Raw genomic sequence first — 18,441 nt, 5'->3', positions numbered from 1 at the left:
CAGGACTTAGAAATTTTACTTTCAATTTTTGTCTGAATTTTGTTAACAGATATCACCAGAATGCACCACAGCCATCCATGTTTTCAAAAATTTCACGGGGTGGCATGCCCCCAGACTTCCCTAGTGCTCGCATTTCTATTTTCAGGAATTTTCACGAAAGTCCACTTTCATTTGTATTTAATAAAATCATGCACAAAATTTTCTTTAAACATTCTGACAAAACTTTGACCATGGCTGTACTGACTTAAATGTACAGAATGTGGTATTATTTCAAATCAAGTTCACCCAAACAGGAATGTGAGCTCCCCCCACCATTATATTTAATGCTATTCATAACACTAGGCTCAAAACCTCTCTTAGGTTATCAGAAACTCACACAAACACTGCACATCATTAGTTGACTGGATCGAGAGTTGAATGACAAGTCACACAATTGAGTTTTTTTTCCCTTTTTGGAATAGATGCAGCACTAATAGAATGTTTGTATTTTTTTTGATGACCAATGGACATGGAAATTGTGCAAGAAACAAAACATGAGCGACTCATCTATGCTTTGGGAAACATTGTTGGTGCCACACATGCAATCTGTTAACATCTTCATAGCATCTTTATGGCTCCTTGGAGGAAATTATCCTCCTAAAATCAGGTTGAGGTCAACAACCGCAGTGGCCCTTTGTTACTCTGTGATTGCTCATGTGTGAGAGAGGGGAAAATGAAAGAAAAAGATATCAGATGAGTGCATTGTTATATTCTTTCCTTCCCAAATGCATGAACAAGCATCTGGGAACTGGGCAGCCTGTGGCATCACTTTGTGCTTTTGGTTTGAACTGAGGGAACGTTTGGGAGGCATCTATTTTTAATCAACTGTCAGATGTCATGAACAAGTCTGCATGATTATCCACCAACTGAATGAAGTGATACCACATGCAACATATTAGCCATGGTTCAAACACGCAATATGGTTTAATATTTGAGGTTTTTGTTCCAGCCCAGCCCAACGGCCATTCCTCTTCACCAAACTGTTGCAGTTGTGCAAGAATCCTAGATATTTAGTGTGAATAGTTCTTTTGAGGTCATGCTACAGCCTCTCAATCAGGTTAAGAATTTGGCTGAGCCATTCCAGAACACATTTTTTTCTTCAGAAGCCATTATGTTGTCGATTGACTTCAGTGTTTTGGATCATTGTCGGTTTGCAACACCCATCCTCTTTTGAGCTACAACTGTTTGACAGATGGCCTCAAGCGTTCAGCAAAATATCTCTGTAAACTTGGGAATTTATTTTTACGCTGAGAGCAAGTTGTCCAGGCCCTGAGGTAACAAAGCACACCCATACCCCAATGCACCGTCCGCCATGCTTCACAGTTTCGGTACGATTTTGATGTGCATGCCATTTTTCCCTCAACACAGTCTTGTGTGTTCCTCCCAGCTTTGGTTTTATCTGAGAATCTGTAGCCTAGTGGTTTGCTTACTTTTTTCTCTGTCCTATAAATCTTTATTTTCAATACAAATATGAAAGAAAAATGTTTATGTTGTACTTGCTTAAGCAGATTGTTTACAATTGTGATTTAGATGATTAGACCACATTTTATGATCCATTCATGCAAAAATTCCACAAATTCCAAAGGGTTCACACACTTTTTTTTCCCCTCCCACTCTAGGCTACAGTAAAAACAAAGAGGAGAGACTCACATTTAATGGTAATTCTCTCTCATAAGTAGTTTATGTTAACTTTTATACAATACATACTCTAGCTGTGAAACATTTTTATTTTCTTGCTCATCAAAATAAACCACATTGTTATTTTAGAGCTTTTGAGAGAGAAAACAATTTGAAAAAAAAACTACAAAAAATGTATTAAATTTTTTTCCCCCACAAGTGTTTAGCATAGATGTCTATTAATTTACACTCCATTATGATATCGCTGCTCTATGAAATTACTGTATATTGTTACTTATTACTCCGATTATCACGCCAACAGAAGGGTGCCGAGAAGACATCGTTTGTTGTGTTCTTTTGAAATGTAATTAAAACATAAAGCGATGCCTACTAAACTATGGAGTTTCGAGGAAACTGCAACATTGATTGCATTTTTAAGTCTCTCAGCTTCATCTTTTATCCATGACCGAGAATGTGCTGGATGTTTCAAAACCCCCAAGCCAGATGAGATGTTAAGTGTAACCTTCTCTAGCCTCTCTCGAGGGTCCCCTCTGCTTGTACATGCACCCCACCATCCCCCCTACCCCTGCCCTGCACCAACCCACACAAACAGGAGCTATAATAATGTTCTCAGAACTTCATGTTCTACTGGGTTTCGTCATGTTGTCCGCTGTGCTCTCAGATTTGTCTTGTGCACAGAGGAAGTGCATTTTACAATCCTGACCTCCCACCTCTCACCCCAAGAGCCCCATTTTCCACAGGGGACAGTTTGACGGGTCCAGTTTGTGGTCACGGTCTTCCCAGGGTCTGACAAGCAAGCAAAGACCTAGACCATAGAATAAACATGGATTGCAGTGATTAGTAAAACATATAAACATTTGATTAGAAAGCAATATTAGGGTGTTTGGAAAATGATGCGCGCAACTTTGTGAGTGTCTGTTTGATAAATGTAATTTGAGGGTTTGAGTTTGTTGAACTCTGCTCTACTGCCCTTGTTATCTGCGGCCCGTTACAGAGTCTCTGGAACTGTAAAGTGTGATGAACAAACTGCAACACATTCACACCACAAAGTTTATCACTGCGCCACACAGTTGGAGCCTGAGCAAAATGTAGGGCCGATTACAAAATGCTTGCATTGCATGCATGCTTGAATGCCAGGAATTCCACAAAAGAGAAAGGTTTCTTCTCCTGCGCTGCTCTCAACAGGTCGATCGTCTGCATAATAAGAGAAAGTCAAATTGGTCCTGCAAATGTTGACAAAGGCTTTAAGTTGAAAAACAAGTGAAAGGAAAAGTAAGAAATCACATTACACGTGCAATATTTTGATTCGACTAATATACACTGCCCGGCATATCATAGTGGAATCAAATTCAGATCCTGTATCAGATAGTCTTTAAAGCCCCATTGACATCCCTATATGCATTGTAAAATAGATATTTTAATGAAAAATCCACTTCAATGTCTATACAAAAAAAATAAATATGAGCATAGAGCGTGTCATCCATGCGCAAAGTTGCAGAAGTCTCATTGGACATCCAAGTGGTAGTCATATTGCCTGCAACGTCATCAGCAGATGTTACACCGGGACATTCACCATTGAAAACATGTAGTGGCACCTGCTATGGGACGAAGAGTATCTCACAATCGAGTGTAGTGACCAGGGTAATATTACCCCATCGTTTTGAGCCATATTTAGATGTGTGGCGGATCACTTCTAACTAACAACAGACTCCCCGACAGTATATATGAGCCACCCCAGTGGGGCCGCGATGAGCCACCCCACCGCAACCGTCCACCGCGGACGAGGCATCACCGAAGCCATCCGCCGCAGACGCGGTGCCGACGGGCACATCGACACATTTAGGACCCCTGATTTACGTACGCGGATCTTTAATGTTCTGAGAAGATTATGTACCCCCCCCAACTATTATTTTAGTAGCTCTATAGAATCTTACCTGTCATTCGGAACCCACAAAGCTCTCTTCCTTAGCACCTGTGTAATCCATTTTTCATGACGAACCAGGTCTTTTTGAAAAGTATGAAGAGTAAATCCATCCTCCCGAGTGGTCGAACAATAGCCAACAACTCAATGAGCCGGCATTTTGGCTCACACGAAGGAACAAAGAGCTACCTTCCAGCAGGTAAAATCAGTATAAACACACAGGACCACCAAAGTGCTCTCCTGCTGACAACGTCACTTCCTACTTTTTCTCCAAAACAAATCCCTCGAGAGGATTTTCATGGCAGGAGTTACAAAAAGTCATACACATTCAAAATCATGTTGTGTGGTGAAAAAACACATGGGTCCGTTCCGACTGCCTTTTTTTTTTTTTTTAATTAAAAACATACTACAAATCATGCTTTACCTGTCAGTGGGGCTTTAAAGACAAAATATATGTATATCTTTTTGATTGACGCTTTCAGAAATGTACTACTACAACGATATTTCCATTACTGTGCTTGTAGTTTGCAGTGGTTGACGGTTGGGTCCGGTCGTAATGGTCATAGTAAAATAATATTAAAAAGCCCTTTGGCCACCATGTGGCTTTTTTATCTGTCATATTTTTCACAGCATTCATTTTGACATGTTAAAACAAAAGTGATATGTCTCATAGAGCAGAATTGGGCAAATGAAGAAAACTTTGTAGCGGGGTAAAGGTTTCACTCTTTGAGTGACGATGCCATGAATGGAATTGCCCACCCACCAGAAATCTTAATTGCAAATTTGACCATCTGTTGAAACCTGCCAACTCACAGATGAACAAACAAACACATATCCAACACAGCATACCACAAATAATTTGTATTTACAGTACTCCATATACATTAGGACTTGTTTGAGGTATTTCTGACTGTCAGAACAAATGTCCAATAAATGTAGAAAATTATAACAATTACTGTAATAATGAGAATGGCCTGTAACAAAGCAGGTATAAAGTTTTCGTCACTTTTCAGAATGCATGAAAGTACAAAATCTCATTAATAATACTAAAAGTAAATTCTGGATGCATGTTTTTTTTTTTTTTTTTTACCAGACTATGCAAAAGGAGTCCGTTATATTGGTCCACAGAAATGTAGTAAAGGACTTTATTTAAAAAAAAAAAAATCTGATAGGGATGCATCTTGGGCTTTCCAATCTACCCATGTTTAGAATACCGTCTTTTATAATGTTAAACTGTATTTCCAACTAATTAATTTCAAACTCTAGCCGTTGTATAAGTCTTTTGCTTCCATTGAACAGCTGTTCATGCATAAAACATTATATAACATACATTTTATATGAAAATTTTGTAAGGCAAACGTTTTTTTTTTGTTTGTTTGTTTTGCTGGACTCTACCATGCCTTCATCTGTCCTCAGTATCAGCTTTCTCACAGCTATTAGGACGCGTCACGTTCTGATAAATAGTCAATGGAGCGGAGTGCACACCCATCTTTGAGCAGGCGCGTAAACAGAGGCGTCCATGTCATGGTTAGATTAAGTGTATCAGGTTGAACAGGTACTGTATTGAAGCAGACACACGTGCATGACCACGCCATTGATCATAGGCGCTGTGATGCAATCAGTCATAAAGCTTTGCGTGCATCCCTCATTAACTTGTACCCGAGGCTTTAATGAGAAACCACTGGAGAGAATCTCCAGTGTTTTTGTCCCCTCTTCTCCCCATCCCCGCATTCATTCCTTGCAATATATGCTTGTCGTCCTCCTCGTTACTCTCTCGCCCGTCCTCCCCCAAATGCCCCAGCGGCTGGCTTGACTTCCGTTGAGACAAAGTAAATATTTCCCATGGCTTATCTGACCGCTGGCAGAGTAAGACAGTTCGCGGATAATTAACAAGTTGCCTCCATTTCTCAAGTCATAGGGTCCTGGTTGGTTTTCAGGTCATTCGTACCTTAAAATCCATCAGAGATTCTACAGCTCAGGACCCAACTAGAAAATTCAGTTTCTTCATTGTATCAAGTAAAGTCCGCTGCATAACATTCCAAAGTCATGTTTCTCAATTCACACGGTTATTCGGTTTTTATGAATGATCCCCTTCTCTTTATCAGTCCTTGGAACCAGTGAGCTCCAGTTTCTTGATGTTGGAGGATTCAATGGGAACCAGCCCACTATCACAATGTGACAAAGCAGCTACAGTATGTGTACCACTACACAGTAATTTTTATATTGGTTGACACTAAAAAAAAACAGTAGTATAATGGTGAACACAACATCCACCCATCTTCTTAGGTGCTTATCCTCACGAGGGTCGCCGGGTGTGTTGGAGCCTATCTCAGTTGTCAACGGGCAGGAGCCAGGATACACCTGGACTGGTTGCCAGCCAATCTCAGGGCACATAGAGACAAACACAAACAGTCATACTCACAATCACACCTAGGGGCAATATACAGTGTCCAATTAATGATGCATGTTTTTGGAATGTGGGAAAAAACCCACGCAGACACAGGGAGAACATGCAAACTCCACACAGGCAGGGCCAGGATTGAACCCTGGATCTCAGAACTGTGAGGCCAACGCTTTACAGCTGTGCCACCCTGCCGCCTGAACACAACATAGACTATATGAATTAAATGCTACACTTTGTACAATTCTTTGATAGTTAATAGAATATTGTGACTTTAATAACGGGCAGCCCAATAAAAAGGTCTGGTGGTTGCATGTGCGCAAAACGCCCATTTTGACTTGATTATCTCATTGCTATGAGTGGCCAAAAAGGAGGGGTGAAATGAAAACAATACATTTGTGTAGGCTGGCCTCTTTCCAGGTACAATCCCGCCCCTCTGATGATGATAATGTGACGTGTGTGCACCTTCCCTCTGTTGTGCAATCATCGTGGGGGCTATAAGACACCCCCACAGCCTCATCTGGTTTCTCAGAGGTTCCAGACCGTGTCCACCACTCCACACGCTCTGACACATGACATGGTCTGGGACTCTTGCAAGAGAAGGGGGGCAATGCAAAGACATGGACTTTAGACGAATGAGGCATTAAAACAGCTCAACCTACTGGACTGGACAAACAAACATTTGAGGTAAAAATATCTTCTTGTTTAAATTCATGAAATGACTTTGTGATTTTTGTTTGGTGATGTAATCCCTCGTTTGTATCCCTGACAGCCTTTTTCTAATTAGATCATTTCTCGAAAAATCAAGTATTCTATTAGTGCGCCCAAACCAGGGGCTTCTTCCAGATTCCCCGATTTGATATCAAGTTAAACTTGACCCAAAGTCCATGTATGGTATGCATGTTTAAAAGCTTCCATTTCCGGTATTAATATGGAATGCTTTTTTTTCTGTGAAACCCAATGAGCAGCCAACACTTCTTCATTTGGCTTTCATGAGCAGGCCACTGCAACTGTTGTTTGAACTCATATTGTGTATCCAGTAAAACACTAGGGCCAAATGTTACATTTATCACATTGAGAGAGAAATTGGTATCCATAAAAGGCGACTAACTTAACTTTGTGGTTTTTTCCAGTTGACCCCAGAGCACTGAAAGTATTGAAGTGGATTTGTTCCATCATGGCAGTCCCAAATGACAGCTCCATTTTTAACTCCACCTTCTCTCCTTATACGAGCAAAAACCTCAAGAACACTTCTGTTTGTGCAGACTGGCCCTTGGTGCCCATGACCACCATCATCCCCTCTATCTACAGCATTATCTGCTGTCTGGGCATCATTGCCAACACGCTGGCTGTGTGTGTATTGGCGCACACCAACGCCTCGAGGAGAACTGTCGCCAATACGTTCATGCTGAACCTTTGCGTGTCGGACCTTCTGTTCCTGCTGTCTCTCCCGCTGTGGGCTGTTTACTACTCACAAGGCTACAACTGGCCCTTCGGACGAGTAGCGTGCAGGATCTGCGGAGGTGTCCATAATCTCAACCTATATGCCTCCATATTCTTCATCACTTGCATGAGCATGGACCGGTACCTTGCTCTGGTTCACCCGCTGCGCTCCCAGAGCGTTCGAGACCTGAAACGTGCCAAGCTCATGTGCATCCTAGTGTGGGTTCTGGCATTTGCTTGCACGGCGCCAACTATAGCACTGAGGGACACTCACTACATCGAGGAGCTTGGCGTGCAGGCTTGTGTGATTATTTATCCGGATCCCACCTGGTATCGGAGCCTCGCCTGGATGAAAATACTTCTTGGCTTTTTGCTGCCCATGATCATTATTTCGTGTTGTTACTGTGCAATTGGAAGACACTTCTTGGCTAGTTCTGGCCTTGTAATCCTGCGGAAACCGTCACACTCTGACAGTGCTTTTAAATCCTCGGGGTCACAAGACAGCTGCAGTAAACCAGAGAGACCCCCGACCCCGTGTGTGAACCCCGGCCCCAGTGGAGGCAGACCTATGGAGGGAAGAGGGCTGGAAAGGGTCTTATGGACTGTGGCTGCAGTTGTTTTAGCCTTCTTCCTTTGCTGGTTCCCCTTCCACTGTGTGACTTTTATAGACATTCTGAAAAGCGACGGCTGGTTGGACAGTTGCTGGGCACAGTGGACCATCCACAACCTCACCCCCCTCACCCTCTGCTTGGGCTTCTCTAATTCTGCCATCAACCCGGTGGTGTACTGCTTTATTGGGAACCATTTCCGAGGCAGACTGGGGACACTTAGTAAGGGTCTGTGTGTGCGTTTGAAGTCTCGTGAAGAGGATCACAGTCAGAAGAGGGGCTCATTCAGCACTCGTCTCAGTTCTTTCTCCCGAAAACTCAGTGACTTGAAAGATCTGGCGATTGCCGACGCCTCCGCGCATGCTTAGTCGACCGCTGAGGTAACATAACACTGGGCAAAAGTATAATAATAGTGATGAAAAAAAAAAAGGAACCTGAAGACTGCTTTTCAGACGCTAATATGAAAAACAAGATTAAAATCTTCCAAAACAAGTACATTTTGCTGTTTTTCAAGATGCATGAAGTAGCAGAGTTGTTAGTGCGCAATAACCATCAAATATATTTTTCCTACTTCGCACATGTTCTGGGTGAGGGAATCGAGGGTCACCAGACTTCCACGGAGCCCATCATGGCGCACGTTGATGTGTTGATATTGAGCCCTTAGTCACAATATGAGTTCCCTGCACATCCTTGAAAATAAGAAAGTTGCATTTGTGATGAAGTATTTAGCTCGGGTTGCTGTGCCTTTGGGTTTCCTCCATGATTGCACAAAGACGGTCCAGTTACAAAACCAAACAAAGAACCTGCAGAATGTCATATTTGTATATCTAATGTTGTATTTCAGGGTTAAGCAATAGACATTAACTGTATGTGCCACATATGTCATTCAAAAAAAAAAACATTAGTTTTCAAAAAGACCTGCAACATTTTCGAATTATTTCATTGTTTTATGGATCTTTCTTGTCACACATAAACTACGTTTATCACATCCGGCTCACAGTCAAGAGTTTGTGTTCTAAACTCAATTTAAGTCCTCCAGGGTGGAATCTCTGTGCTTTTCTTGGTTTTCTCCTGGTACTCCAAATACTTCCTTCAACATTCCCTATATATAAACGTACATATTACATATTTTGACCACTTGTACAATCCAATAGGATGGGTAAAATACAAATCAGTCAAAAAAACAAACAAAAGTTATACTGTTTAAATGATACAGGTAGTACCTGACCTCTTGCACAGTCCGAGATCCATTGCATCCAATATTATGTCAGAGTGGTAATAATTTATCAATATGTTTATCAGGTTGTTGAAATGCACTTCTAAATCATAAGAGCACGGTCTAATAATATGACTCTGGATACCATTTCCTATCTATTTCCATATACGTTGTATCTGATGTCATCTTACAAGCTATGAAAAATGAGGTTAAAATGTTTGGCTTTGGTTTGCTGTTCCTCAAATTTACATTCGCAGTCAGTTCATACTGTTATGATGAAACATGTTATGTTTTATAACGCTAGATGCTGTCAAACATCAAATTATTCATCCTTCCCCAAGTTTTGGGTCTTTTGCGTGTCGCTATAAATGACTCCAAGAAGTGGCAACACTATAGCATTTTGTTGAAAGATCAATTAAAAAGAAGCTTTAAAAAAATGCATTGTGTTTTGACAATTTCCAGGTCCAAGATAAAGCACATCTTTTCTCATTACAGTTATACTGTATCTATTGATCTGCAAAGTATAGGTGATCGGGAATTTTGTGATCATAGTTGAAGTTATCAGAATCCTTCAGAAGGGTGCACACATATTTGTGTGTGTGTGTGTATATATATATATATATATATATATATATTTTTTTTTTTTAAATCTTTAAATTAATGAATTTTGTCAGGGTGTGAATATCTTTTAGTTTAGTTTAGTTTCATTTAGTCACAAACTGCAATTAAAATGTATTTAACATTTTTTAATGCACTTTGATCAGCAAATTTAGTTTACCAAGAGAAATAATGTTGTAATGCTAATGAACAGTATTGCTCATTACCAGAATCATGTTTTATGCTAAAATTTTATATAATGTTACTATACTTTGTAGTTTGAATAATTAATCAATAATTGCATCCTTGAATGACTTTTTTCAACTTAAATTAACAAATTCATATGTGATTTTCCACAGAAGCACAACGAGCAAAAATCTGCGTATTATAAAAAGTCATTCTTCAAAACTGTGAAATGTTGAGAGCTCACTACAATCGAAAAAGTGAAAATAAAAGCTATTCATGATGCTGGATATTCTCTTCATGGCAGGTGGTCTAATACATTTATTGGTCTAAATGGAATATCAATCTATAATATGCTTAATCAGAATCACCTGAATTTGTATTGTATTATTATTATTATTTTTCTTTTGTTTACATATTTTGGTTACATTTCAAGCAATTTCTCTGCTTGGATTAAAAAATAAAATTAGAACTACAAAAGATAACTGCAGTATGTTGAGACGATCTTTCTCCTTGGAGTGACCTCTTGATGGATTGCACATACAAAAAGCTTGCTTGCTTATCATGGTCTCAGTTGCTGTGATGATGCATTCCCGTTGAAATGACACTTGTGTTGTGCTAATCAATGGAGTATCTGTCTGCTACTCGTGTCTAGTATGGATCCCTCACATGCTACACTGACCCTGGCCTGGCCCTTTGTGAGGTGGGAGCTGATAGAGTGTGTGTGCGTGTGTGTGTGTGTAGTGGTTTTCCCTGCTGAAGGTTAGACCAAAAAAAAAAAACAAAACTGTTTGAATGATAAATGGTTTGACAGCAGTGGAGTAAATAAGTGCAAATACTTTATCAACATACCTGCTGAGTAGATGTTTCAGGTATCTGCATTTCACGTGAGTACTGTATTTTTCGGATGACTTACTTTTATGGCCTACATTTGAAAACATGTTTGTACTTTCTGCTCCTTACTTTGTCAAAACAGGCTTTTTACTTCTCAACCTGCGCGGATGATGACACGACAGAAATAGAGAGCTAAAGTTGAGATTTGATTGATTGATTGATTGAGTTCTTGGAGATTTGTAAGGCGAAGAAAACCATAAAAGCAGCGACTTGAAAGCACGTAAACCAGGGTGCATAAAAAAAATGATTCCACAGAGAAGCAAGATATTCCCCATCAATTCGTTCAATTCAATTTGATATAGTGAAAGCTTAAGCCAACCGTAGCTAGCTTTTTATTGAATTCTCAGCATACAAGCGCTGTGAAATTTAAAAAAAAAAAACAGTTTTGAGTGTAGGGTTTTGTTTGTTGCTGTGCCAAGTTACGAAAATGGAGAGATTTGTCCTATATGGTATAACTGCATGAAGTTAGTTATATTTCACAGTCTGTACGTTTTTACTTTTATTAAATTGAAGGAGGGATAGACTCCAGGACTCCCGCGACCTTCATGAGGATAAGCGGTTCGGAAAATGGATGGATGGATAAATCAAAGGAGTTGGGTAGGTTGGCTACTTCAATGTTGTTGTTTTAAATAAATATATGAAGAGTTCAGACACAAAAACAGATATATACATTTTTGTTGTTTCTGTAGATTAAATCAAAGAATCTACGGAAACCAAAAACAAATTTGTTTTGTCTGAACTCTTCGTATGTACTTTTGCCACTTTTCATATTTGACACTCATTTGGAGGTTGTGGTATTTTCCCATTATGTTTCCTGGTACCCATGCAAGAGTGAATACTGTACTTGTATATACAGTATATATATATTTTTTAGATTCCAATCCAGTAAATCTTTAGAATTGGCCACTGGGCGGCGCTAAGACGTTGCAGATTCATTCGGCCGTTCGACTGGCTGGCGCTGGCTGCTTTCCCTCACACTCAGCCCAGAAGCCCCGCGCTCATGATCTTTACAAGCTGAGGGAAAGAGAGCTATGACACAGATTGATGACTCGGAGGCTGCAGTTGTGAGTGGAGAACCCTTTCAACTAATCCAGACAGAAAGATTCTCAAAGTCACAACGCTGTCTTCTTTAAGACCACGTGGTCATCTGGGTGAAGGACAGTCTTGCAGAATATTTTGGCTGGCAGGTGCTGAAGCCATTGCCAAAATGACTCTTACAATTAAAGGTCCAGTGCCATCATTTTTTTCTATATTCTTTGATGCCTTTTTATTGTGTTTCCAGGATAATTTGTGTTTGAAATGCCCAGGATGTCCCTGTGCCAGACTGTGAATAGTAAGTCCTGTAGGATAGGACAGGCACGGCTTACCCCCAAAATTTAAAATGTTGACTGGCCAGACCACAGCATACTTTAGACTTTGTGTTAATTGATTTCAGAGAAACTCCAGCCCAGAGAAGCTGACAGCATTTCTGAGTGTTGTTGATACAAGACTTTTGCTTTTCATGGTAGAGTTTTAAATTGCATAAATGTAGCAACAAGCTGTGTTAACTGACTGGGTTTCAGAAGTGTTCCAATGATGCCAGTTTTAATTCTGTCCTGCCTGAGTGATTTAAGGCGTTTTTTTGCTTTGGCGCTTCGGTGCAGTGATTTCTTCAGATTCTTTGAATCGTGTAATAACATTGTGCTGTATAATAACCCCCTTATTATTTATTTTTTGATTTATTATTATTTTCAATCGTTTGTTGCGAGACATTCTTAAATGTTTGGCCTATTTGCTCATGCAATTATTCACAAAGTGCTGAACCTCACCCCATCATTGTTTCTGAAATTTATACCCAATCTGACACTCGTTTTCATTTAAGATGTTCACCTGTGGAATGTTACTGTTGTTTATTAGATATTCTTCAACTTTCCCAGTCTTTTGTTGTCCCTTTTCCAGCTTTTTAGGAGAATGTTTCAAAATTTGTAGAGAAAACAAGAAGAACATTCATCAGTTTGAACAATAAATAACTTGTCATTGTAATGTACATAATTGAATGTAGGTGATAAAGGATTTGCATTGTATTCTGTTTTCATGTACGTTTCACGCAACATCAAAATTTAATTGGAAATGGGGGTGTGTATTTGTAACTATTAACAAAGGAGATGTGAAGGGAGGCGACAGTGAATGTAAATAAAAAGTCAGCACAAAACAGTTCCAATGTGAGGTTTTGGGAAGGAGAAGACGGTGGCCTGCGAGCAAGGTCCCAGCATATATACAATTCTCGTAAGATATCGTATGAATGCCAGACAGATTTCAAACTTTGTGGAAATTTGATGAGTTCTTTCTTGTTGCGTTTTATTTTTTAATATTGATAAATGATGGGCAAAATTTCACTGCGGAAAAAAGGGATCATTTTTTGGTCTGTTCCAAAAAGGAAAGTGCTTGAGCACCACTGCATGGCGGTAACTGCACGTGCTTCCCCGTGAACATTGTGTGGTATCCCAGCCTCCAGGTGCTGTAACACCCCCTGAACAAAGTGAGCACATGACATTCAATATTTTAATCAGCAGTTCCTATTTACATCAACATTTGACACAACGGCAACTCTGCCGTAGCTGACAGGACAGCTTGCAAGTAGAGTTTGGAGCAGCTCTGCAGTATGTTGCGACCAACGGCTTCATTAACTATTCCTCGCTGTGAGGAATTGAGGTGTATGCGTCCTTGACGCACAATCAATAGAAGACCCCGGTGAACGACAAACCAGAAAATGCAAGCTGAAGTGTACTGTAGGTGACTCTTTAGGATGACACATTTTTTTGTTACCTCTCAGTCAGTGATTTGAGCTGTGTTTGTTCAACACAAAGAATAAATTAATGGTAGATCAACTTAAAATTGTTGTATTAATTAAAAATAATGTTTAAACAGCTTGACATAAATATTTAACATGTTTTTTGTCAGATTTTTATGCCCTGCAGCACAATTTTATTGATTAAATTTTATGAGTTGCATATACGAAATTGTAAAAACGTGGGAATCCTGTGTAATCTGCAATGTTTATTCAACTTTTCACTGAAATCAAAAATACCGGTTATATCCTGTAAAAATAGCAAGGCTACTGTTTCATTAAACATGAAACAACTACTATTTTTGCTTTCTCATGTTTCTTACATTATTGTGGTTTGATGTTGTTTCCTGTCAGTTTTTTTAATAGAATTTCCTGAACTATGTATTTACGTGACAATGTATCCATGTATTCAGAAAAAAATACCTTCTAAACAAGGAGCCGTCTGATGCACACGTCTTCGGCTGCCGTCACTATGCGATAGGAGGAAGAGAAAATTCAGACAGCTCATCTGTCATAACTCATTCTCCTAAACAGATGCAGTAGCATGAACAAGGAACAGAAAACAAAAAAGACGCAGCGTCTCTAACTTTTGTTTTGCATCATACAAGCCACTGACCAAAAGTCTTGAATGTTTGAAAAGAGAACAAGCAAGACTGAGAATAGCTGAGAACATTTTTAAAAATCAGTTGTATGAAAACCCGCCTCAAGAAAGGTGAGATGGAAACGCTCTCTGTCTACCACGGAGCCATTGGGAAAAAGGAGGGGGAGCAGAGACTGTTACTGGATGGACGCGATGGATGCTACTTGGTCCGAGACAGCGATTCTGTACCTGAGGTTTATTGCCTCTGTGTGCTGTGAGTAAAAGAGCAACTTTTCATTCTTTTCAGTGCACAGCCGGCAATAATTACCGAAACATACTGCACAGTATAATCCAGTTCTCTTGTCTTGTCTGTTAATGAACGAAACCCAAGATAAAATAATAAGACAATTCAAACCAATACTGCAGTATTGGTAGTATATTGGTCATGGCGTGCGTCTGTGTGTGCAGGTGCAAAGAATTTGTCTTTACATACCGGCTTCACAAGTATGATGGAGGTTCGTGGGCCGCAGAGGTACGACTCTTCTTCTTCTTTTCCTTTCAGCTTATCCCATTATGGGTCGCCATAGCGCGTTATCTTAGATGAACGCATATTTGTTTGGCACAGTTTTACGGCGGATGCCCTTCCCGACGCAACCCCTCTGCATCTAGTCGGGGAGAGATTATTGCAGCGCCTGGCATTCCCAGGAGGTCTCCCATCCAAGTACTAACCAGGGCCAAACCCGCTTAGATTCCGAGATCTGACGAGATAGGTCGTTCTCAGAGTAGCATGACCGTAAGCTGAAGAAGTACGACTGCTACAACGCAATCAATTCGTTGTCATCAGTTGGGGGTTGAAATACACCAGCGGTTCCCAAATGTCTCCGCATTTTGGAGATGAAATTTTCAGTGCCCCCCATAGCTTGAAATGTTTCCAGCTGGGTGTGCGGGGTGCTGAAATCCTACCCTCTCCCCCACTTGCAAACATTATTCCTTAGGAATCTATGAAAACGTGAATAACAACAGCTGGGTGTAACTTAATAATGAAAAGTTTCATTATAGCTGTAGGTCGCCCCCCCAGTTTGAAAGCCACTGAAATGAGCAATTTTAGTGATGCCCGAATCTTAATTCTTGAGCATCAAAAGACAATTTCGATACTTTTATGCTTCTGTTTTGGGGGATCAGTTTGGTGAAAGGCTCTTTCTGTTCCGGCGTGTCAGGCAAACAAAGCAAGGGCCATAAATACTGTTCATGGTTGTTCATGGATGAATATGACAGCCTTGAGCTCATACCCAACAAACACTGTTGGGATAAATAATAGCAACGGTAAACCATTATAGTATACACTAAAACCTCAGAATAGGAATACCCTGAGGTGTTGAATGGAGCATCCAAAGCAAATGTTCTGGAAAAATATGCTCAGTTCTCAGTGAACATCCAGGCTCCACACCCCAAGCATGTTTGCATTTTCTTTGGCTTTTTTTTTGTGTGCCACAGAAATATGCCAATGATGGCAATGATAGAAATGTGATGCTCTCCATAGAACCATCAAAAGAACTTTTTATGACACGCAGAATTTTCAGTACAAAATAATTAATATGTTAACTACAATGATAGAATAACAAAAGAGTGAGCTGTGGAATTTGTCCTTATGTTTAGAACCTGAGAATGAGGATTTTTTTTTTTGTATTAACAGTATCTTAATCTTTTAAATCTTTTAATCAAGGGTGTACGACTTCAAATACTTGGGGTCAACAATACAGAGCAATGAAGAGTGTGGTACGGAAGTGAAGAAACGGGTCCATGCGGGTTGGAACAGTTGGCGGAAGGTGTCTGGTGTTCTATGTGACAGACGTCTCCGCTAGGATGAAGGGCAAAGTTTATTTAAAACAGTGGTGAGGCTGGCAGTGATGTACGGATTAGAGACGGTGGCACTGAAGAAACAACAGAAAGCAGAACTTGAAGTAGCAGAAATGAAGATGTTGAGATTGTTGCTCGGAGTGAACAGGTTGGATAGGATTAGAAATGAGCTCATTAGAGGCACAGCCAAAGTTGGATGTTTTGCAGACAAGGTTCGAGAGAGCAGACTTCGATGGTTTGGACATGTCCAAAGGCGAGAGAGTGAGTATATTGGTAGAAGGATGCTGAGGATGGAGCTGCCAGGCAAAAGAGGAAGAGGAAGACCAAAGAAAAGGTTGATGGATGTTGTGAGGGAGGACATGAAGACTGTGGGTGTTAGAAAGGAAGATGCACGAGATAGGCTTAGATGGAAAAAGATGACACGCTGTGGCAACCCCTAATCCGGACAAGCCGAAAGGAAAAGAAGAACAAGAAGAAGAAGCAGTATCTTAATCTTTTACACTTGTATGGCAGCTAAACATCTTACAAAGCACACATGAGATCTTATCGTGCGATAGGTACCTCACTTTTGTCCTCTATGGTGCCATGTGTCCGGCAAATGTCACGAAAGTGTGAATAATTTATTGCACTTCTGCATTTTAACACCAGCAAGAGTAAACTGATTTTGACAAACACGCCGTTGTTCGAAGGTTTGTTAAAATGAACACTCAATGATGCAAAAGATATCGGAGGTCAAACAGGGTCTTGGAGGCATTGCCCTCAAGTATGCAGCTTCCTTTGTTCTGTACATCTTCTATTTATCAAGTTGATATTTCTGAGTAGAGGAAGCACTGTAAAATTGGTTCCTTCCTTTGCCTATATGGAATAGATTTAAATGTCAGAGATTGTTGCTCTTCAGATGTGGACTCTCGGATTGCACCTGACAGAATTTGTGATGAGTTCTGTGTATGATTGAGACGACAAACGGCGTTCTGTGAACGCAGAGTGACATCTCAATATTGTCTTCGCTGTGGCTGCGTGACGCGTACGCGTCATCGTCACGAAAAAAGAAGCCCCGTTGCCATCATGTTGTACACTGACACGATCAATCAAACAACACCGACGAAGACAGAGATTGCGCTACAAGCTCAATAATATTTTACATTATTCATAACCAATATCCCTTTAATGAAATATTGTATGGTAATTCTTGCAGCCACAGAAAGATAAAAGAATTGCAAGATTTGAAGACACCAATCTATGTGTTTGGTGGAATGATTGTAAAATGCATGAGTAATTTTTTTTCCCCCAGTGTGATTGATTGTAAAGAATGGAATGCAATAACAAGGGAGGAAAACCACTCATTTGAGGAAAACACAAAATTTTTAAAAGTCATTGGAGCGCCCGCAAGCCGGCTTGGATTTTGCCAGGTGAAGAGGATGACTTCCAAACGTTTTGGGTTATTTTGAAACCACATATGTTTGCGCTTTTCCCGTTTTAATTGGCCGCAAAGGAAGCTCCCGAGATAATGGCACACGTTTCAAACGTGCACCCGTGATCAACATGAATAATTGTTTTTGTTGTTGTTGACAAACATGTGAAAAAGCCTCAGGGGAATAAAGAACTCTCAGTCTGCATTTTCCTAATTTAGCCTGAAATACCCCAGTGTTTTATTTTCCCATCTGCTATCATCAATTATTCTCTATTCTATTAATTTTCTGTCTTTCATGAGAGCTCTGCCAAATTGTGCCATATATGAAACTAATAGATTTTTTTTTCATTCTTATTGTGAAAGCCTTTTTATCTCCTGGTCACTCTTTGATGTCTTTTGATCAGTACAACCGGCTCATTTCAAAGTAACCACGTCTCATGCTCTTTTCTCCATGCGGGTTTTGACATCAGGATGAAATCTACGAATTCCTCTCCGCCTCCTGCTTTACTTTCTTTCATTTTTTTCCCCCTCAACCCCTCAGACCGTTCCTGGTGTTCCGAAACGCTATTTCCGTAACATCAAGAACTTGTTAGCAGCTTTCCAGGTGCCGGGACAAGGAATTGCCATGCCTCTGCTTTACCCTGTCACTAGCCCGGGATGGGCGCAAACACCCACAGTGGCAGACACCCAATAACGGCCTGTCACCAACACACAGCGGCTCGGGTGCACTCGTCCAGCAGTCGTGGGCTGCACGGGGACAGAAAATTAGAAAGAATATGTGATGGAAAAGCATCATGTAAAATATATTTCAAATAGTCTCAACTTC

At 40.3% G+C, this 18,441-nt stretch overlaps 2 protein-coding genes across 2 annotated transcripts; both read left to right on the top strand.

The window, feature by feature from the left end:
- Nucleotides 1–6,546: 6,546 nt before the first annotated feature.
- LOC133508629 (type-2 angiotensin II receptor-like) lies at nucleotides 6,547–9,826 on the top strand. Its single transcript, XM_061834865.1, has 2 exons — nucleotides 6,547–6,686; nucleotides 7,133–9,826. Exon 2 carries the CDS (start codon nucleotides 7,177–7,179, stop codon nucleotides 8,416–8,418), a length of 1,242 nt encoding a protein of 413 aa, XP_061690849.1. The 5' UTR covers nucleotides 6,547–6,686; nucleotides 7,133–7,176; the 3' UTR covers nucleotides 8,419–9,826.
- A 4,658-nt stretch (nucleotides 9,827–14,484) lies between these two features.
- Nucleotides 14,485–18,432, top strand: LOC133508489 (SH2 domain-containing protein 1A-like). Its single transcript, XM_061834622.1, is given in 4 exon segments — nucleotides 14,485–14,621; nucleotides 14,816–14,879; nucleotides 18,157–18,302; nucleotides 18,304–18,432. Coding segments are annotated over 4 exon segments (441 nt in total). The 3' UTR covers nucleotides 18,398–18,432.
- The last annotated feature ends 9 nt before the right edge of the window (nucleotides 18,433–18,441 follow it).

Source organism: Syngnathoides biaculeatus, chromosome 11 (genome assembly GCF_019802595.1).
Source record: "Syngnathoides biaculeatus isolate LvHL_M chromosome 11, ASM1980259v1, whole genome shotgun sequence".
Taxonomy (NCBI): domain Eukaryota; kingdom Metazoa; phylum Chordata; class Actinopteri; order Syngnathiformes; family Syngnathidae; genus Syngnathoides; species Syngnathoides biaculeatus.
Note: the sequence above shows the minus strand (reverse complement) of the source record. Positions and strands in the feature narration are given on the sequence as shown.

What these genes read in the sequence shown, in the direction of transcription:
- LOC133508629 (XM_061834865.1), top strand. Translation starts at nt 7,177, where the DNA reads ATGGCAGTCCCAAATGACAGCTCCATTTTTAACTCCACCTTCTCTCCT.